Below are 23,359 nucleotides of genomic sequence, written 5' to 3'. Positions count from 1 at the left end.
ATTAAGTCAAGTGAAAAAGAGCTTAGTGGTTTTGTCTCTGCTTTCCTTAGAGCTCATCACAAAACAATTCAGAATGATTTGGCAGTCCTTGCCCAAGAGACCATCAGCACTAAAGCAGCTGGATGGGATGGAGGAGTGTTTAGGTACGCTTGAAGGTAAAATGGAATAATGCTTATACATACAACAGATTCAACCATGCGCTATTAGTCCCTATGACAGGCACTATAACCCATTCTACAAGTGACTGTAGGTATCCAAGTTCATCTGCACTTTGCTAGCAATCAGAGACTTTGTGGGGTTTTTTATTTCTATCTAACATCTCACAGCACAGGGACACACTGGTTCAACCACCCACCCCTTTTTTTTTTTTTTTTTTCCAACACTGAACATCTTATAATACACAGAGCACATTCATTTATGTGAGTGTACTGCAGAACACGGAGATAGGTTTCAGCAGCACGACAAAAACACTAGACGGGTCACTGTATATAACTACAGTACAGGACTGCACAGGGTATGGAAATAAAAGAAAGGCACCATCCCACTAGAAAATGGGACGGGATCAGTAAAGAACTCTCTTCACATGCATCACATAAAAATGACATTCTGTTGTACAATGCCATCGACCAAGTTTACCTCTGACCTGCAGCCAGGTTTAGTTACAATATCTGAGAGCAGACTCAGCTAGGACTAGATACTGACTTCTGGATTCGCCACTATTTTGTGGTTTTGAGGCTGCTTCGTACAGTAGTAGAAATGATAAAAGCGTACTTCTCTGTACTCTGACATGCCACACCAATTTCAGGCCATTTCTCATACAGCATCATTTGCTGCGACGGATAAAAACACCTTTGACAATTTATTTCCCAGATAATTCTACACATGTATTTTAAACTTTTTTACATACTGTCAACTGCCTTTTCAAAATCAAACACAGAAACAGCAGAAACCCAAAATATATCCACATAGCTTGATTTTTTATGAATGTTTAAAACTAACCTTTGATGTCACAAGTATAAAATTTGAAATGCTGAGCACTAATGCAATTTCCACCAGTATCTAGAAGTAGAGAGGGCATGCTGCTTATTTGGAATCATTACAGGACTGAGAACAAAAGCATTCATGGCTTTAGGAAAGATTTTTTTTTAAATGCAGTCCGGGTTGTGAACCTTCAGAGCTAGTTAAGGAGTGGCACCGATCCCCATTAGCAGGACTAGCGTCCAGCGCTCCCAAGCTAACATGAAAAAGAAAGGCTCAGAGCTTAGGAGATGGATTATGAGAAACCGAGAGCGAAAAATAAGCAACCTCTCACGCCTCCCTTCAGTGTCAAGACTCCTGGGGGGGAAGCAGGTTTGGGAGGAAAGATGGCAAATTCGCAATGAATTAATCTGAAGAAAACATGATCTCACCGCAAGCAGTCGAGGCACAAATAGGCGATGCCCCATTCCCAGAAGTTCCAGCACCCGACATGCATACTCATTCACCAGCTTGCTTCTCTCGTCATGCATGTCCTGGGACTTTTTGACAGGTGGTGTGAGCTTGGCAGCTGGGGTTTTGCAAGGTACCCCTTCTTCCATGAGCAGTAAGTAGTAAGTATCCAGAGTGAGAAGAACAGGCTTTGAACCGCAATTTCAAAAAGTGCAAGATTAGGAGAGCCAGCCTCAGATCTTTGAAATGGGCTCGGATGGCTGCCTACAGCAACGCCCGTCGGTCTCTCAGAAAGAGAAAAGCATCTTTGCTAAGAATCAAGGAAAAATATGATCCACTGTGCTGGCTCAGCCAGCGTCCAAAGTAGATTTGTAAAACAAACCAGAGAAAACATGGATCTAAAAATGTACCTAAAAAGCAGGAAAATGGCAGAAAATGAGTGCAGGAAAGCTCAGATGGGAGAAAAGCACCGGAGAGCTTTCAGGGCTCAGTCTCTGTGGATGTGTGTGGAAGCAGACAGCAGCAGCAATAAGAGCAATAAAGCCAGGGCAGTTCTGAAGCTGCAAAGAGAAAAGGATGAGCTCATTGCAATCTCTGATTCGTGACAAGCGTGGCGGCTGCCGCTGCTGCCTCTCGCTGTGAATCAGTAATGAAGGGGTAGGCAAGGAGGGGGCTGGGAGGAAGAGGAGGAGGAGGAGGGGGTGAATGAGCATGCAGAGAGCCTCTCGGGGGAGAATGCCGTAATAAGAAGCCAATAGTGAGCGGCTGGACAGCTGAGCTCCCCCTCCCCGTCTGCCTTAAATCAATTCAGCTGTGAGGGGTTTTTGCTGTTGAATCCCAAGCTTACAGTACATGAACTGCATCTTCTAACATTCGATGGTTAGGAAGAAACGGGCCTGCCAGCCGATATAATGACTTTTATTCAATCTGCTTCTGCATAATGCCAATACGGACTCGGTGCAACCCAGAGACGAGCAGGTAGGGCAGGAGACCCTCATCCCTCCCGAATGATGAATGGGAGAGGGGCAAGGACATCGTGATGGGCTGCTGGTGAGGAGAGAGCAGCAGGCAGCTTCTGAGAAGCCATAGCCCATCTTTGCACAGCTTGTGCAGGACTGAATGAAATAATTTAAATAATGATCATTTCCAGCACTGTGTTCTCAGGAGGCATTTCTAAATCTGGAGACAACAGGCAGAGAGGGAATGATGTCAGCACACACATTTGAATTGATTCTAGAAATTAACTGCCCATTTTGTAAGGAAAATGCTATGATGTCACACCTTAAATTGCCTCGCATCACTCCTGTGGAGGGAACAGGCTAGGTGCCTCTGCCATCTGGGTAAAGACAGCCTAGCAGGTATTACTTCATTTCGTAGGTCTGTGTTTTAGAAAGTATGTTTTTATGCTGCTTCATTATTGGATCACCTAATTACAAAATGGGCTATGTAACGGAACAATACACATTTCTGATGGGAGCAGACAGTAATATTCCATATGTATCTAACATACAGAAAGGTGGCAATTTAAAATATTGTGGTTTACATCCGCAGACCTCCTCACATTAATGGCAAACACTTCTGCAAATGTATATTTAAGCTCTAAAAATAATTTGTCTAACATGTCGAGAAAAACATATTTAGTTAAAATACTAATGCAAAGTAAAAAAACATAGTATGGGGTTGTTGAATTGAAATAATAAACATGTTCATGAGTAGTTAAAATATGAAAATCATTTTAAGCTACCATGAACAAGCCTAGACAAATACTGCAAAAAGCAGAGAAAATTAGAAAAAGAAATGAATTGCATTCAGTCTGATATACCACCCATAGTGGATTCCTTTCAAATACAAATAAACTTTCTTGGATGAGATTTTTTTTTTAAAACGGGACATTATTACCAAAAGCAGCCCCATCCACACAGGTCACCTTGGCTCACGGTGACACACGAAGCAGGTGAGAAAACAGTTAAAGCAGAACCAGCAGAAGTCATAGGTCAAAGATGACAGATGACAACACAGATGACAACAATGAGGCCTCAACGATTTATCCTCTGGCGATATGGGATTTAAGTCAACTAAAGCACCTGCAAATTTTGTGCAGTATCGCGTAAGCTATTTAATACAGGTGGTCTTCTGAAAGCTGATTTAAGTATCTCAGGTTGTGAAACACTATTTTGCAGAAGAAAATCTTCTGTATGGACTAGCCCACAGAGCAGGGTTCTGAAGAGGTGCAGGCTACAGCATTTCTGCCTAGGCTGAGATTGGGGGTATTTACTGAGGTCCTTTTCGAGAGAAGCCATGACTCTTTCTCTTAAGAAAAAAGAAACCACAACCAACACATATTTAATTCCAGTTTAAGATTATAGTAAAGAATGTAATGGGAACTCTCCTATATTCTCCAAACTCCCCACGCATGCAGTTCCAGAGATTCTGGTTTATTATCTAGTTTGTTATTATGTGTAGAGGTAAACACCACAATGCCAATCAGTCTTCCATCACAGGTTAAATTTTCTGCTTACCAGACTGTATGTTTGTAGGGTGAAAGCGTTTAAAGGAAAGGAAGTAGCTTTTCATATTGTTTTCTTAATTTTTAAAGTGTTTCCACCTCATTTAAACACACGCTGGTAAACGTGATATTCTACAAATGTTAGGTTCTATCTTCCACATGCGAATGAAAACATTGCTCAAAACATTAAAAAGGAAGAAATAAGAGCATTACACTGCATGTATTGGGAAGCAAGTTACAGAACTGACTAGAAGCACAGAGGTGAATGGGCAGTCGCTGGTGACTTGTGGGCAAAACAGGCAAGAGGACAGATAATTCAAAGCACTGTCCGTGTAAAAAGCCTTAAATTCTTCCTTGCATAAATCAGACTATAATAAGCTAATAGCTGACTCTCATCCCTATAGAAATGCAGGTTTCGTTCATTTAGGGTAAGGTCTGGGCTTATGAAAAATGGAGTGAAGTGATTATTAAATAAAGTCTTTAATTCTAGAAAGTTATAATAGGATCCAATAGTTAGAAGCTAAAACCAGATGAAGTCAGGTTATAAATATGGTGCAAATTTTTAGGAATGAGGAAAATTAACCACAGGATTAGCTTCCCCAGAGATGCGGTCTACTACCATCATTATGATTTTGACATTAGGCCTAGATTTCTTGTTTAAGAACAAGTCTCTAGAATCAAAAAAATTCCAAAGCTTGACAAAACCCCCCTTAATTATCAGGTGAAATCCAATGCTCTATGTTTTTCACAAAGTCCTTTCACACAGCATAAGAGTGAACCATCATTCAGATTTGCAGTTTGAGACGTTTTACACTCCCTGCCATTCTTAAATACTTCTACATCCTCATTGAGCACTACATCTTATTTTTATCAGCGTCTGACCAGGAATTGTGACTTTTCCCTCATGTAAACTTCACTACTCCTACCCATGCCATTAGATTACTGTCCTGCATTCTTCAGAAGGGCCTGACTGAAGTCAACTTAAAAGCTAAAAATGGCCCAAAAGGCAGTAACTTGCACACCAAGCAGAATGTCTTAGGATAAATGCATATTACTCATGCTTTGATTTCCATGTTGTAGACTATCTGGTTTTTAAGTACAGTTAAATTCTGTTTCTGGCCTTCCTATCCATGAAATGCCTGTTTACTCACATGTACTGATGCAGTTCAGATCTGCTCAGACATACACAGCTGAGGTCCACTGAACTCACAAGAAGTAGCTAATGGCAAAATATTCTCTAACAAATAAAACCATATAGAGAAATTATCTGTGTTTTCTGAATTCTGTAGCAAGATACCAAGGATCTTGATGGGGAGTCCTTTATAAATCTCTGTACTTTAAAATATACCAAATTAGAAGAACATATAGAAGGCTACAGAACATAAAAATATCCATATATGTATACACACACATATGTGTATATAAAAACTGAGAAAATATTTGGGAAAGACTCATGGGATTCCATGAAAAATGACAGGTTTCTATCATTTTATGACAGTCAAAGTGAGAGCTTTGTGCTTCTTGTACTGTTTCCTATGGGGAAAAACGTATGTGCCATCATGACTACTGCAGCTTCTATCTTTAATATTTTGCCAAGAGTGCACAAAGCCTGAACACAAACGCCTTAGTTTTAGGTGTTCATACTGGTTTAGTTCCCAGATAACAGTGTTCTCACTGGCATGTTTAACAAGGCATGACAACTTGCTGTAAAAACTGGCAACCTGCCCACCTTGCATAATTTTAAAATTAGGACCCTATGTGAGGACTACATATTTCTTTCTCCCTCTCTGCATCCCCTGCCTGCCCACATTCTTCCTGTGCAAGAAGCCCAGCCTTCTGTGTCCTCCCTCTGCCCCAGTCCTTCCTGCAAAACCACCAGTCATCTTGTCTCCTATCCTGCGCTTTGTGTTGACAAGAATATCAACTTTTTATGATAATGAGGCACAGTACTGAAAGGTCAGTACTGAGATAAACTAAACATTTTTGTAATTGCTATATCAACTGCTAATTGATCAACGCTGATGTATGATAGCATCTCTCTTTTCTATGTCAACTGTAAAAAAAAAAAAAAAGGAATTGGATTGCCTTTAACATTTTAGTGGCAAAAATTACTGACTTTGAAAAGCTAAATAGACTCTAAAACTGGAAGAACAAAAAAGGAAGTTCTCTTTCAAGTTAATTCCTATGAAAGGATAAGACAAATTCTGCACCAGAACAGCCCTGAAAATCCATATAAATTACATCACGGCCACAATAAGAGCTTCACCTCTTACCTTATCAGAAATTACTTTGTCCTTTCTGTTCTTCAGGTCTAATCACAACTGTGTAATCTGTATTTAGTGAAGTTTACATCTTTATCATTATTAGAGAGAACACAATAAAACAATTTCTTTTCACAGTAGATTCCATCAGAGATCTGCTCTGGGGTCATGCTGGTTGGCCTATCCTTAAATGGCTTGGAAAAGAGGGTGAATCATGAGGTGACAGTGTTTGCAAAAGCTATTAAATTATTCAGGGTTTTAAAGACAGGGGCCTACAGTAAAGAATTGCAGAAGGACCATAAGAGACTGAATGACTGGGCAACAGTATGGTAAATGAAAGTCAATGTAGATAAGAAAGTCAATGTAGATAAATGTAAATTGATGCATATGGGGAACGGTATCAATTTTATATATAAATGATAAGACTCTGAGCTGACAACTGCTACTCAGGAATGAATCTTAAGAGTCGCTGTGGACAGTTCCATGAAAATATCAGCTCAGTCCACAGCAGAGGTCACCAAAATACTTCAAATGGCAGGAATTAATAGGAAAGGAATAGAGATCTAAACAGAGAATGACATTATTCTACAGTATAACTCCATGATGTATTTTCATCTTTGATACTATCCATTAGTCTGGTCCTTCCACATCAAAAAGGAGATAATAGAGACAGAGAGTTATTTATAGAGAGAATAAGGCTCATCAGAGGCTTCCAAATGAGCAGACAAAAAATAGACATAAGATTATTAAGCCTAGAAAATAGACAGTTGATGAGGGATATGTAGACTTACAAAATCACGAGTGGTGTGGAGAAAGTGAAGAGCTACCAACTGTCCAAAATGCCTTCCAACACAGGAACCAGGAACCTCGCATGAAACTCATAGGTGACAGGTTCAAAGCAAACAAAATGTTAATTAAGCTGACAAAATCTCTGTGGCTACTAGCTTACACATGTTCAAAAAGTCACTGGACAAACCCATGGAACAACAATCCATACAGAGTTATTAAACATGAGACACCATTACTTTCTCAGAGGGTCTCCAAGACACAAATTGCCAGAGGAAAAAAAAAAAGAGTATTATTGCCCTGTTCTTACAGTCTTTCCCATGTGTCCACTGTTGGCAACAAGATACTGGGGTAGATAAACCTGTGAGTCTGATCTGGAATGACTACTTGTATGGTTTTATATACTTCAATTACATACTTAAGAAAAATTTTTCCCACAGAATCACAAGATTTGCTACGTACATAAGACATATACAATATATTTAAATAATAGTAAAAAATTAATTATTAATAAAAAATAATAGCATCAAACAGAACTATATGTAGTGCTGAAAACACCATCTTCAGTTTCCAACATCTAAAAATTACAGAGAATATAATGGGGAGGTGTCGTCAATATATAAATCGGTGTTCATCGCTGCTAAAGAAATGCAGTCCAACAAATTCCATGTCACTTTCTCTGCTTTCAGTCTTCTATTCCTTCAAAGAGAGAACATGTCTCCTCCCTCAAAATTGAATATTTATGGTGAACATTCACCTAGTAGAAATTTAACTGATTTTAGGTGTGAGGAGGGGATCAAATGGGCTAAGTAGTAAGTAGTCAGGACAGGATAGATTTTTAGCATGCAGAAAAATGTAGACATTCAAAAATAGAAAATTGATTATATTAAGGCTGGAAAATCAGTAGTCTGGAAGTTGAATGATTCCCGACATTTTCAGGCACAGATTTCTCCTTCTAAAGAGATAACCACCAAGTCATCAAATACTGTTTTTTGGGGTAGGAGAAGTGGGTCTGGGAGAGGAATTCTTCAGCCCAGCAAAACCTACAGTTTAAGGACATCCTCAATTTAGGAACTAGAAATATAAAAACAGTGATCTGACAGCCTCTTAAAAACTGAATTTCTTGTCCTCTGCCTAATGGAGAAGACCTTCAAAACAGAACAGTTGGTTCTGATCTCTAGCACCCAAGAGTTAGGATTCTCTTCTCTATCAGAAGCCTCAGCTCTCATTCTGGTATCAGCTACATAAAGAAGCTATAAAAAAAAAACTGGTATAAAGAACATCTATTTTGCCTTAGATTCTAATGTGGACACTTCTCTTTTATCTTGAAAAGAGCCTTTTGAAGACTTAATGCGCTTACAGAGTGCACTAAACCAGATCACCTAGAATCAAAACCAGTTTAGGTTGGAAAGGAACCCTGTATCTCACTTCATCCAGCCTCTGGCTTAAAGCAGTGTTGATTTAAAAATCAGTTCAGGCTCCTCAAGCCATTGCAAATGCAAAGTAAGAGCGTTTGTATGCAGAAAGAGAATGAAATAGTTGTTTCATCTCTTGGATACAAAGCCTAAGCCCCGTTACCTACACACTCAGTGTACTTTTCATGTGATACCTCTCAAAAAGTTACAACAGTTGTCACAATTTCATCGCCAACTGAAAGACAATTCACATTTTTTAATTATTTGTGTTGACAATATGTAAGTTCTACCTGAAGTAAGTACCTATCCAGTCTTCACTGACATCCTCAGAAGTTTAGCCAGCAAGATTATACAAAATATTAGTATCTTATTTCAGGAAGACATGGAAGAATTTGGTTGCTCAACTGTTCCTCGTATACTGCTAGCTTTCATCTGACTGATAAAGTTTATTTCATTACTTGCTGTTATGACTTGAACCCTTTTGCTTTTTCCTTGTTTGTTTTCTTAAAAGACTACACTGCTTTTTAAACACTAACGCCCCAGGCTAGATAGTGGCAAATGATAATTTCAGAAGCAGGTGATAAAGGGAGGGATAATGTTATTGGGATGTCACACCAGACACTTCGGTTAACACTGCAAACAACACAGCTCCCTGAAGGAATAGGCATAACTTACTGATGAACAGCAGGATCTAAGGTGCACAAAGATGGATAACTACTCTGGCTATCTTTGGGTATGTCCACTTCTCATGAGTGTAAGTTTTTGAGCTATGCCTTTAACATAGAACAAAATTTCAGATCTGATTTTAAAGTTCTGGGTTGGTGGAAGTGGTAATGCAGGAGACAAATGATGGACGAAATCTGAGACAGGTTAGGTCAGATGTCTATCCAAAGAAGACAATGTCTTGAAAGTGAAAAAAGAAAACCTACAATTCACTGTATGTTCATTAAGAAGTGAAATGTAAATGTATAGAGAAGTACAGCATTAATTTTATTCAAAATTTCTGCTCTTACACAAATCCACATCTAAGGTGGTGAAACAGTGTTTGTGGAACCCTCTGGTGAGTCATGAATACTATTTCATACAGACATAAGAGAACAATACAATCATCACAGTTATCAGATAAATTAGATTTTTTAGAAATAATTAAATACAACATTAATACAGAAAACACAGTGTGACCTCTCTTAAAGATCCAGTCATTCACCTCTAAAAAGATTAATACAGAACTGGGGAGATGCAGAAGAGAACTACTAAGATGCTCTAGAGTTCAAGAACACTCAGAATATTGGTTTATTTAGTAGACAATATGAATGGTATCTATAGAGGTGATAAACACTAGCGTGAGTGTCGCTGGAAGGGGACTATTTAAGGTAAAGGACGATGCTGATGTAAGAGCAGAGGAGTGTAAAATGATTAGTAATAAATTTAAACTGGAATAAGGGAAATGGCCTTCCACCAGCAATATTGCCGCTGTTACTAGTTTATGAAATGGAAGCCATGCCACATCATGGCATAATACAGCAGAGAAGCATTTCTTTTGCCCAGGAGGTCCTTTTCAATCCAGATACAGAATGATATAAAGATAATAAATAACCCTCCATATCCAAGGTAATTTTGACACTTTTTAGATTAATCTAGGGAGCCTCTCTATCAACTACTTGAATTAATAGCATCATCTGCTGTCCCTGCCACTATAACTGGTATTCTTCTCCCTAATCTGTTGGGCACAGACTGACAAAAGCATTGAGACTGAAAGGTGGCAACAGAAATAGCCAAGAAATCCAACTGTCTTGTTTGTGTAATACACAGTTATCACGTGATCACATGCAGTGAGGAGCGTAAGAACCCATAAGCACCGTTAGAAATCCTGCTCACATTTGCCTGAGTTCAAAGAATGATATATAAAAGTACTGTTTTTAAGATAATATATGTACTGAAGTAAGTCTCTGTAAGATAATAATGCACTGGCTGGGAAACACAAGCAGTAACAAATACATTATTGTTTCTCACTATTTTCTACCCGTTTCAATTTGACTGTTATACACATTCCTGATCAAAACTATGACTTTCCTCTGGTATTAAGCAACACGTTTTTAACGGTCACCCAGACGAAAGCTCAACAACCTAAGTGTTGACCTTAAGTGTTGTTATGAATCACACTCTATGAGTAGATGAACCCTCAAAAAGAAAGTCTGGACATGGACCTACTTTCAAACCCCATGGTTCATTCTCACATTTCCAGTTACTGTGTATTCCTCCCTGCCTTTTCAGTAGTTAGCAACTGCAACAGTAGTTAATCTAGAGCCTGATTTCTTCACAATCACATACTTTACACTTGCCTCAGTTTGCTAATTCTAAAATAAAGCATGCATTTAGCTGTTTTTGCTAAGGTAGCAAGATCAGAAACAGAAGATTAAAGAAATAAGTACTGAAATACTAAATATGAAAGAAAGCTTATTATTGATTTTTTTTTCTTAGCATATGTGAAGATTTTAATGTTTACTTTGTAATTTCCAACAATGAAACTAACTAGTTAATGACAAAAGGGATCAGAAAGTATGCTGGCACTAGCACGGTACATTTCCCTCTGTCATTCTCAGTTAATGGTCTTAACTGGGAATTTCAAAATGCAACTATCAATGCTGTTTGTTGAGTTGTCCTAAACCACAGTTTTCTACGCTGCCTTTTTCAACACTAAGGTTCTTTTCACACCCCAGCGCTTCACTATATTTTCTGCTGCTCAGAAAAATGAAAGGTGACGGATTTGATTTTCTATCAGCTTGGTTTACTAAATGTTAATTCAGGTGCAGTCTCTACATGACGTAACTAAATGATTAATGTCAAATTGTAAAATAGTGCCACCAGCTGGAGGGCCTGACAGATGAGCATACTGGGGAGTACAAGAAAAGCACTGACATGCGTTAGAAAGCATAACATTTGGATGCAACAGAAAAAAAGACTGTGCTTTTCCTTTGATAAGAAACCAGATTAATGCCCTATTACAAATTACAGCCTTCATAGCTAAAGAGCTTTAATCCTATAGCTGTTCATTGCTACAAATGTACTCAGAATGTGGGAGAAGGAAAGGGAAAGGATTCCCCTCGTGTCTTAAATAGATGTTTATTTTCCAAAGATTACTGCATCAAGATGTCTCGGGTAATTGGTCATAGAAGTAGTACTGTCATTTCAAAACTAACAAGCATTCACTTTGAATACTAGCAGCTGGTTGTTAACAGTGAGAAACTGCATCGAGTAAATGGGAGTTCAAGATAAAAGCTTCTATTCTCATGCTATTTAATGAGGGATTGTGAGGCACACACTTCACAAGGAAGTGAGGAAAATGGCATTTGCACAGTAAAGACTCTGATATTCCACTGATGAAAGATTCCCTTGTCTAAATTAAAAATAATCCAGAAGATTGCGGATGACAGAATTATCACACTGTTTTAACAAAGAACAAATCCTTAGGAGTTGTTTTCATTCACTTCGGAATCAGAAAGAAACAAGAGCTTAGAAACACACAGTTCTTTAAGTGGTTATTCTGCAGCATGTACATTCAGTTTCTGTAACTTAAAAAGACTGGTACGCTAAACCACTTTGTTTCTAATGATTAGGAGAGATTATGAACACATTTGAATAGAAAATAATTACTTCAGGTCTCAGAGTACAAAATTATTTTCTTCCCTAACAGAACAGCAATTCCTGCTGAAAGCAAATCGTATGCTAATTCAATTGTATATAATCACCAGCTCCATCTTGGTTTCTGACTTAGAATCTTATCTTACTTACCTGTATTTCCTTTGTACTTGTTTTTGGCTGCAATATAGAAATACTTTCTCAGGATAACACCTCCCTTACCATTTAGACCTATTACTCCCAGAACAGGCAGATACAGCACATTGCATATATATATATATAAAGAAGAACAGCTATAAGCAGAATTAAGACAGAATTAAGCTGTAGAGTTGGTTTTAAACTTAGAAAATAGTTATAAGACAACTGACAAAAGACTTTCTTGCATTTTCCTCTTCTGGAACAGCCAAAGAGAAATGTTCAATTGGATAAACAGCATGTTGTGGAATATATATAAAATGAAAATGTAGGGTTCGGCGTTCGGAAGATCTCGCGATGTCACGGAAAGTTAGAGGGTTAGTCGCAGCCTTATGATGTGTCTGTAATCCCGCCTACCCTTGTTAGTATAAAAGGAATTGACTGCGCAATAAAAGGCGGAAGTTGGCGCTCACACTGTGTGTGTTATCTGTCTCTTTCCCTGGTCTGGGGGGTGATCAGTGATCTAATCGTGGCACCTTGATATGCGGCAAATGCTACATGAAAAGACTAAGCACTTTCTGTTAAAAGAAATTGGGTTAATCATTCAACCCCCCAAAATTCCTTATTTGCAGTACAACAGCCATGAGTTAAGGATTTTGGTCCTTTCCAACCCTATCACATTTTCTAAACAATTGTTCTGCTGCTAACCTCAGTTCAACCATTCCCACTAGCAGCAGCAGGAAGTATAAGGCAAACAGACCACGGGGTGTATACCCATGGGCTCAAAGCCATCCTTTGCAAGTGAGTTGAACAAAGTTCTCCTTTCTTGAAAACCCTGCCAGTCATTTTCAGCTCAGTGCAAGTACTCCCTTTCTTTCTTCTTCTTCAGTTTAAAGATCAATAAGCTGGCACCTCTATCTCTTTCCAGAACCTGTTCCTACTACTACGGCAGCAGACCTGTCGGGTGTTGCTTGGATGCTTGCTTTAACTTGTTTTACTATCTATCGTGCCATAACCTACTAGATTTCCTCCCTTTATCCATACTAGCCTTAAAACCCAGAAAATTAACAAGCCCCCATAGTTGCAAATAAAATATAAAACAGGAAGGAAAGAACACAGAACTCCCTCCTCCCTTTATACAAATTTAGATTTGTGTAGGAGCACTTCCCTGGAAATGTACATTAAACAAATTTCCTGTTTATAGGTGACTTCATTTGATACATATACTCATGTAGAGAGTCACAACTCCATTTGACACATTAACTGTGTTAGTATAAAACACAAGTTATTTTTGACATTTCCTTACCATAATGCTACATACTATCTCATACCTACACTGCAGTACTTGACACAAGTTACTCGACCTCAAGTGAAAATACATGTGTTTTGAAATTTCCAATTGCTCTGTTCACAGCAGCAGCATATATAGGTTCCTGGTGTGGAGCACTTTTGCTGTAGGACTTTGTGCCGCAGAAGTTGAATCTCTGAGAACTACTCTTCACTGAGTAACTCTAACTTGTACCTGTTTGCCCTTTCTAGGTAAATGACAAGGAAAATACACTGGAGGACTAGCAACAGCCAAATGATATGAGTCTGTGTCCATGTTATGGGGTTGTTGTGTTAGGAGTGACAGGCTGTTCTACCCTGAGCTTTAGCCTAAATTATTTTATGGGAATATCATTTGAATTAAAAGGTGGCATTACAAATCCCATACCACATGCCTGCATGTGGACTGGATTCGAACTAGTGCCAACTTGTGAAGGGCAATGTAAGTTAGCTCTGAGCTATCTCACTGGCATCAAAAGGGCCAATGCTTTACCTAGAGGTTTACTTGTTTGTTTGTTCAGGTAAATTCTGTGTCCAAGCCAAAGGTAGAAGTTCCCCATATTATAAAAGACTTCCATTCCTCTTTTGACATTACAAATATATCTGATACCAAATAATACTCAATCACATCATGTTTCTTGAATAGTTATATGAAAGAACCGAGTCACAAAATAAATATGCTGTGAAATGAATCAGAATTGTTTTCTTAATAGTATACACACGAGACATTTAAATCCTTAGACTGTACTCCTTGTTCCAGGAACTTTATGACACGATTAAGTTTAATAAAAACAGAACTACCATAAGTACAATTTTGAAGACATCTCTACCCAAATGGATGATATTTCTCCTCTGTTCCCTCCTCCAGAAGTCCCACTATTATTGTTCCCTTAGACATGACACATTAAGCTAAGAAAATATTCCATACAGTTTAATAAAATAAAAACAAAAAAACCCCTTCTAATCAACAACTTACCTTTAAGAGAGCCAAGGCTACATGGAAGATTATGTTCATACCCTGAAAATAATAAGAAAAAGACTTCAATCAGTCCCAGCATACAGGTCTCTCTTCCCTATTACTTATCATTACGTAGCATTGTAACTAGATGCTGCAAATCTCTAGGGAATGCTTCCCTTGTCCCTGCTACACTTCAAAGTTCATCATTAAAGCCCCAAGGCACAGTTTCCAAACTCCCAGCTGGGGAAGATGACGGCTCTTTGGAGCTTTTGGAATCTCACTGTTCAATTCGTCAGCTGCTACAGATGTGACAAGATATCCCTCCATCGTTTCAATAGCTGTCAATGCTGGTTTTCTTGAACAGTGCAGAATACTGTAACAAGCAGGGCATCAAGAAAATATAATAAATATTCTAGTTGATAGGAATTTTGCCAAGTAACTGAGATTAGCTATGATTAATCATGTACAATCTTTCATGCTCAAACTGCAAAAAAACCAAAATAAAACACCCCCCCAAGAACAAAATACATCTTTTTTCTGTTATCAGCCAAAAGTCAAAGCTATTTCATAGGTAAGCAAATTGAAGTCTGTATCGAATAGTCTGCTTTCTGGTTTGCAAAAGCTGGAAATACAAGCGTACAAAAATCCATTCAGTGAATAATACAATGACAATGTCTGATTATTTAAAAATCAAAGAAAGTAAAAACTACTCCATTGACTGACTATAGAGGGATGAAAAAGGCTATATTTCCACTTATGTTTTATATAAAAATATGAAACACCACTCCTCTGCTTTTATTCAACTTCTTTTTATTTTGACAATCAAGACCTTAAGATTTTGCTGAGGGAAGGGGAACAGATACCCCAAATGAGGCTGCTTTGGAGCAGCCTAACTGAAACTACTCTTGGGGTCCTGCCTGGAAAACTAGCCAGGGGCAGCTCAGGGCAGAGGACGCAAGACGACAGCCTTGCTGGCAGGGCACACATTGCCTCTGCTGATGAAAGAGACTCTCCTGCCTGTAGCCTACATATCTTGATTATTTAAAATTATAAATAGCTATGTATTAATCTAAATATGAAAAATACCATATGTAATTCTCATTTGCTGTACTATGTACTGTGTGTTCAGACTGTTTTCCTAGATTCTGTTTTACAAATCTGCTTGCCTGCTTGTTTAATGGCATGATAAATCTTTTCTTACAAAGTCTTTTAGAGCTGATATCTAAAAACGTCTCAACAGATTTGCACGCAAGTAATACTGTCACTGCAATACATACTGCTGTTGGATAACAACAGGACTTTTTATAAAGGAGCCTTCCCCATGAAATTTCTGCGTCTGCAACTATTTTTCCAAGCTTCTTCCTGAAAGCCTGAGACCATATTTCTATAAAAAATTAGCTTTTATAAAAATCTGCAGAGACTTTTCAGAGACATTCTTGAGAAGAAATTGCATTTTTTTACATGGATAGCATGGTGCCTTGAAGGGATTGTACCATTAATGAGTCTTGGAAATGCTTCAACATTAGACATAGTGAATATTGCAACACTGTGAATTATTTTGCAATTCGATGCATAATCATTATGATAACAAACTGACTTTTTCCACTAGAGGTCACAATTGTAGCAGGACTGAACCTTGCTTCATGAATAGGAAACCCTTCTTCCAGTGGGATAACAGGTATTTCAAGTACAACAGTTATTTTGCTTTTTATTCTTCTTTTTAATAGAAAAAATGTCTGGCTGTGAATTTCAGTCATGACACTGATAGTACCAGAGCACCAGCAGCAGTAAAATAAGCTCACAGTTCTCCCAGTTTTATTCCAAATATCAATCTGAAGTCACCAGTTCATTCCATACAGTCATGACATTAACAATTTTTATTTCCTAACAGACAGCATTTGATACGAACATCCAATCTATAAATGAGAGGTGTAACTACAAGCCATCACAAACGTCATGTTTTCTTCTTAACTGATAGATCAGGTTTTGTTATTTTCTGAGTAAGAGTATTATGTCTAATTGTTAGATTACTGAGGAATTAGTGTCCTGTGTATTTTCTGGCACTACCAAAAAAACCCCTCAAAACCCAAAAAAAACCCGAAGAAAACCAAACCAGTTTTCATTTATTTTCTAAATAATTTCTTTTTGATCTGCCTGAAACACACACTCTTCCTGAATTCAAACTCACCAAATTCTCTCCTGGTATTCCTGTAATATGATCACTCTTCACACGGATAGCAAATGCAGCAGAAATAGGTTTCCTCCTGCCTTGAGAATCCCCAGCTCTTTATCTAGCCCCACTGGGCAAGGGGCAGCTCACAGACTCCCTCACGTTACTTGAGATAACCTCTTCAGTGCACAAGCACCTTAAAATCAGAACACCAAAGGGACTTAAAACCTTCATATACAGCTGTCCTGAGCAGCACTCCACTACTCCTGGCAACAGAAAACAGTGTGCACCTTCCTTTTTCCTCAAAGGGAGAGGTAACTCCAAAATCAAGGCAATATTTTAGACCTGAGGCATCTACTGCTGCAGTTTCATGCTGACCAGCTTGGACGTGCTGGACCTGAAGGACTAATATAACCCTTGACAGCTGAATGAACTGGAGGTGGCATCTGGCAATCTACAGTAAGGCTTCTACTCATGTTTGGATTTACAACAAGATGCTTTAGATTTCAAATGTGGTACCTTACCCACCCACTTTAACAACACATTTTATAACCACTGATCCACGTACTTGAGTTATTTTTTCCTAATGCCTGCAAGACTATTCTGACATAGCCAAGTTTAATGATTATGATTATGAAAAAGAAGGCCTAGCTCATTTTTCCACAATCTCTTATTTAAAATCTTACTTCATTTACCACACACTGATTTATAAGATTCAGTTTAAACTTCTCCATCTATTTTAGAAGAAGGACCAAAAATACCAATGTGCATCAGACATATAAATCATTGCTAGCAATATCCCTCCAGCAATTTTATAATGGAAACATGGAAGTACATACAAATCATCCACAGGGGGGAAGAGAATGGAGTCCATATTAAATAAGCTTTGGATAATTACTTTTTAAAACCAAAGGTCATATGTTTAACTAGGCATTTGGAAATAAATGCTTTAATATCATGTAGATCTCGTCTTAATATTTAAAAAATTTGCAAATGTGAAAGTTGTTCATAATTACCTAAACACTTGGGTTTTTTAATATACAACAGTCAAAAGTAAAAACATACACACTTACTAAACAAGAACTGTTATACGAGCACAGGAACAATTAGGGGTGTATCACTTCTCAATTATGCGGCCATTCTCTTGTTTTACAACCTGCAAGGCTTTGCTGCTAGTGAGTAAATGAAGGAGGAGTTTGCAGCCTGCACAGCTCACAGGCCTTAAGCCCACAGGCAAAGATCCCAGAAATGAGGCATGTGGATATCCTCCTCCAAGGAGCTTTTAACTAGCCTTTTGCAGAAGGCCAGCAGTTTCTATGAGAGCCTGGCTTATCTGCCTAGTTAAAGCATTTGCACAGTTTCTTCCTTCTTCCAACAGGTGTTATTTAAGAACCCTCAAGCTTCTGCAAAGGTCTAGAACATTTTAAAAGGTCTCCTTAAGCTCAGGAGTTTTGGAGAAGGAACAAGCCCATCTCAAAGCAGACAGCTCTTGACTATTCTGCAGTCAAGATGGTAGGATAAGGGTCAGGAAAGGGAAAATGTTAAAGAGTTTGTGCCATCTTACGGCCTCCTTACAGCTCCTGCTGACTGCCATGCTGACTGTTCTCCGTTTTACAAAGACTTCCATAGACAGCACTTACTCAAGAAGAGCGAGCATAGTTTTGCAGAAGAACCCTTCGTACCTACTGGGATGATAGTGCTGGGATGAACACTCACCATCTAGTGATTGCGTTTCATAGAAACATCTGCTTATTTGAATTATATGCCAAAAGACCATGATTTCTGACAGAGATTGTGGGTGACATTCTCATGGGCAAAACAGTGAAACTGTATCTCATGAGACTGTAAAACCAAAACACTTCAAATGATGCATGTGCACGGAAATTAAGACTGGCTTAAAATAAATGGAAATCTTGTTATGTTAACTCTCTTTTAGCAAGAGGTTTTCACAGTTCCTTAACTCCCTCTGAAGCCAAGATTCCTTCTGCAGATAGAAGCCCTCTTTGAGAAGTCCTTGCTTTGAGTCCCTCTGCACTCTGAAACAAGATGACTTTTGAAAAGGCCTGAGAAGAAGATTGGGAACAAAGAACACAGAAAGGTAAAGATCCGATTTTGTAGGATCCAGTTTGTATCCAGTGAGATCTCTGTGACAGAAAGGATGCTCAAGGCATCTTCTTCCTTTCTACCCAGCAACTGGAAAAAAGGAAATTAAGGGGGCAAAGCGCAACAGCCAAGTGTGGAGCTGAAGAAAGAGTTAAGCCAAACAATTTAATCATGTATCATCTGGACAACATTTGCATAGGGCATGACTTTGGAAATTATCTCCTGTTTTAAAGCTTCTCTTCAGAAGACAGAAGCCTTGGGAGAAGGTAGGCTATATTAAATACTAGCATCTCTCCCTCTCCAACACAGACCACCTGACAGACCTTCCTCTGGTTACATGGCAATACCCTCTGCATCATTTTCACAAAGAAAAGGAAGTGAATCTCTTTAAAAAAAAAAAGAAAAAGGAAAATTCATTTTTTTTAATCAATGTCCTTATCTGTGGTTTTGTTCCTAGAGATGCATGACATGTAGGAGGAAATAGTGAAGATATTGATAAAATATTCTCTAAAGTTCAGCACCAGGTAAAGAAGATACATGTGAAAGTCAACTGAGCACCTCCTTAAGGTTGGAGAAGTCTCAAGCCTCACATGACATGCCTTCAGGAGAACCAGTTAACCTGTTCCAGCTTTATAACAACTGAATTTTCCTTTTTTCAAAGAGAGATTAGCTATTCAACTAAAGTTATTTTGACATTGTTTTGTAATTCGAAAGTGTTTCATAATTATGTGTTCAGTTGCACACTCTTTCAAAGGAGCTACAGAGGGTAATTGGGGTTACAAACTCTGCAGGAGAATTAAAATTCTATTTATGTTTTGGATTGCTTCCAGCAAAACATTTGGTTGGCAACTCTAGTATGTTGAGAACACAAAATAAACTTTAGGAATGTCACAAATGTATTTATTTTGCTGACAACATAAATATATGGTCTGAAGCTCAAATTTCTCTTTGTAAGTAACGTAGACTTGGAGCATGCTCTGCAGGGATATGCATGTTAATTAACATCTTTTACTCAGATATAGTTTGTATAGCTTGTACATTTTTTCTAGTTCAATGACAAGACAACTAAGGGAAAGAAAGGTTAACTCTTATTGAAATAAGGCACAACATAATACAGCAAGCTTTGTATAAGGAACAGATACAGCTATCTTACTAAACAGTTACATTAGAGAGAAAAAAAAAGAAAAACCAAGTTGCATAGAGACCTTACTGCTAACGTATGAGGTATAGTTGACTTCTTAGACTGGACTTCCCCCAGTGACTCCATATACATTGCCTGCTACTGTAACTCACACCAGGAAATGCTATAACACAAGAAAGAGGAAAAGAAGATACAGAAATCTCCATCCTGATACTATGATACTGTGAATAATACACAAACCCAATTAAAACCAGTTGACTGAATTATTAGATAAGCAAGTACGAGGGAGATGGTAAAAATGGCACCGTGGGATTCAGTATTTACTGTGCCACTTTTCTGTATTTTTGTCCTGGTTTCAGCTGGGATAGAGTTAACTGTCTTCCTAGTGGCTGGTACAGTGCTATGTTTTGAGTTCAGTATGTGAAGAATGTTGATAACACTGATGGTTTCAGTTGTTGCTAAGTAGTGTTTAGACTAAAGTCAAGGATTTTTCAGCTTCTCATGCCCAGCCAGCGAGAAAGCTGGAGGGGCACAAGAAGTTGGCACAGGACAGAGCCAGGGCACCTGACCCAAACTGGTCAACAGGGTATTCCATACCATGGGACGGGACGTCTAGTATAGGAACTGGGGAGTGGGGGCGGGGAATCGCCGCTCGGGGACTGGCTGGGTGTCGGTCAGTGGGTGGTGAGCAATTGCCCTGCGCATCATTTGTACATTCCAATCCTTTTATTACTACTGTTGTCATTTTATTAGTGTTATCATTATCATTATTAGTTTCTTCTTTTCTGTTCTATTAAACCGTTTTTCTCTCAACCCACGGGTTTTGCTTCTTTTTCCCGATTTTCTCCCCCATCCCACTGGGTGGGGGGGAGCGAGTGAGTGGCTGCGTGGTGCTTAGTTGCTGGCTGGGGTTAAACCACGACAATTTTGCAGCATGAAAAGGCACACGATAAATACCACCAGGCAACCATGAACCTCTATTAGTATGATTTTGCATGAAAATTTGTTTGGTTGGTTGCTTTTAACAGAAGTGAATGGGATTTAGGAGTGCTATTGAATATTTACATGTTTGGGGTGATTTTCACATAATTTGCTGCTGAGATGTTGCTATGGATGAATGAAGGGAAAGAGTGCTATGAGATTAGCACTTTTTTCTCTCCAGCTTCTGTGACTGTTTTCGAAGGATAAAAATCACAGCCACAGAACTTTAAGTCATTTCCACATATCGAATTGCTCTTTGACGTTGGGTATTTCTGCAGTGGCATGTTCCTAATTCACAGGCAGCTGGTTATGGGCTGGCAGCATGCTTTCTCCATTTGCTTGACCAAGCCATACACTAACATTACTTTTCTGGTTTTCAGTGATTTCAATTACAGGGCTTTTAGACATTCCTTTCCCTCCTTCCAAACCTGATTAATATGGGGACAAAGAAAGGGGCTCAGGCCCTTCAGTGATACACACTAGGCATCATGGGCCTTATCATATAATGAGGAAAAAAAAAAAGAGGCCTCGTATCTCTGTAGATAAGACAGGTCCTCCAGCTCTCGTATGGAAACAGGGGAGCAGGAATCTTCCAGACCCCAATTTTCTTGAGGAGACAAGATGAGGGGTTCAGAACATCTCTTGACAGAGAGCTGTGCCTCCTTCCCCTCTACACGTGGTCACATAACACACAGAAAAATGCATGTCCATGTTAAACCAATGTCCTGCTTCCCTGCACTCCATCTGATCTCCTTCCCAGTGTTCATTCTTCCTCTTCTCCTTTTTTCTGCCACAACATAGTCCTGGCCCTTGCCCCTCTATACCCTGATATTCATCTTCCCTTTACAACAATCACTTGAATGCAAAGTTCACATTGATTTTACATACTTAGAAAATTCAGTACGGCCTCAGATTCCAAGCACGAAGTAATGGTAAGTGGTTTGGCACAGGCAGACTGCGCTACCCTCTTTTTTAAAAACAGTCCCCAAATTAGCTTAGCTTCCTGGATTTGTTCATGGAATATCACCCTCCCATTTGTGATACTTTCCTTCAGTTATTTCTGAAGCGTTTTTGAGGACTGCCAAGACTGCTTAGAATATGCTGCTATTCAAATACAGCAGATGGCACTGCTGTTAAGTAAGCATTATGGAAATTTACTGTATTCCTAGAAAAATCAACCAAGTGAACATCAACTTGTAAGTGGCTAAAATATTTCAGTCGCAATGGGGAAAGTAATTCAGAGACATACTGTGACATGACATTCGATGTCTCTTCCCTCTAAGGCACAAACTAGGTCATTCAAATAGGTCCCTCATCTTTGGTAACTTCTCACCTGTATCTTAGAACATTTTCTGAAACAGAAGCAGCCTCAACATTTTAGGGCTGCAACATTTATCAACATCGCCAAAAAGGTACCTTCTGTTCACATAAGTTATCTTGAATTGCAGATTGTTGTGAAACTGTTTTTTCTTTGCTCATGCTGAGCGTTTATCACCAGCCTTGTTATTTTTGGGATAAACAAGCTGCAGCTATGAATGGAAGATACATAAATTATGGATGCTCACAGGAACAGCTGGACAACACAGTGTAAAGGGTTATGTTAAACCCTGTGGCTCCCCAAGAACCTTTTAGATGTACTCTATTAAAATACTCTTCTCCTCAGTCCAAGCTTGAATTATTATAAATTCTGTGTAGCTTTAGAAGTGAATAGAACATTTTGTGTTCCCCTGTCGCTGTGGCAATACAGAACACGGTATTACAAACCTCCAATATTTCTGCTGTTGATTGAAATTTTATATCCAAACACCTAATACCTCTTATGACCTTCACTTTGAAAAGAACTTAAAATTCTTTATTGTTATAATCTGAATGTTTTAAACACATACATAACAAAAGCTTTAAAAAGTTCCTCCAGCAAACACACAATCAAATACTACATCCTCTTTTCTTTCTTTTTAATTTCTGTTCTAGTACTGAAAAAAACCCACAGTAGAATACAGCTGTAGTCATCAGATAAATTACGCTAAAATTACTTTTAATGTGGATTTAAATAACTCAGCTAAATACACAGAAGCAAAACACCCAGGGCCAGAGAACCTGAGCTAACTCCATTGCCGACCTCAAGTGTTTGCAACAAAAAAGACTATGACGACTGACATGTCAGCAGATGCTTGAATGTAGCAAACCAGCATTACCATTGGACATGTATGTTCAGATTCTAGTCTTCCATCTGGAGTCTGAGAGACAACCTATTCTCTTTCTTCTTAAATTAATTAAAAGCTAGTTATAGCAGTCTCAGAAATAAATCCTTTCCAGTCTCTTTACATGAAACAGCAGTGGTTGATAAAGACTTCAGAAAGGAGACTTAGCTCTCTAGCAGGCATGATGCAAGGAGCAATGGACAGGAGGAAAGACAGAGTCTAAATGCCAAAGTCTAATCACCTATATTCATAAGCAGGAAAACAAACACCCTCCCAGCCGCTTCCAACTCACATGTATGACATTGACTT

At 38.6% G+C, this 23,359-nt stretch overlaps 1 protein-coding gene across 10 annotated transcripts in view; it reads right to left on the bottom strand.

Annotated features, from left to right (window-relative positions):
• RABGAP1L (RAB GTPase activating protein 1 like) overlaps nucleotides 1–23,359 on the bottom strand; it is a 268,383-nt gene that overhangs the window by 77,098 nt on the left and 167,926 nt on the right. For 9 of the 10 annotated variants that reach the window (XM_069789632.1, XM_069789624.1, XM_069789623.1 and 6 more), the window contains one exon: nucleotides 14,473–14,514. In XM_069789632.1, coding sequence (XP_069645733.1) covers nucleotides 14,473–14,514 — 42 coding nt within the window. Of the gene's footprint in view, nucleotides 1–1,409; nucleotides 2,026–14,472; nucleotides 14,515–23,359 lie in introns of those variants that run through there. The other variant, XM_069789633.1, reaches the window with a different exon arrangement.

The sequence above is a fragment of the Haliaeetus albicilla genome, chromosome 8 (assembly GCF_947461875.1).
Source record: "Haliaeetus albicilla chromosome 8, bHalAlb1.1, whole genome shotgun sequence".
NCBI classification, from domain to species: Eukaryota; Metazoa; Chordata; class Aves; order Accipitriformes; family Accipitridae; genus Haliaeetus; species Haliaeetus albicilla.
Note: the sequence above shows the minus strand (reverse complement) of the source record. Positions and strands in the feature narration are given on the sequence as shown.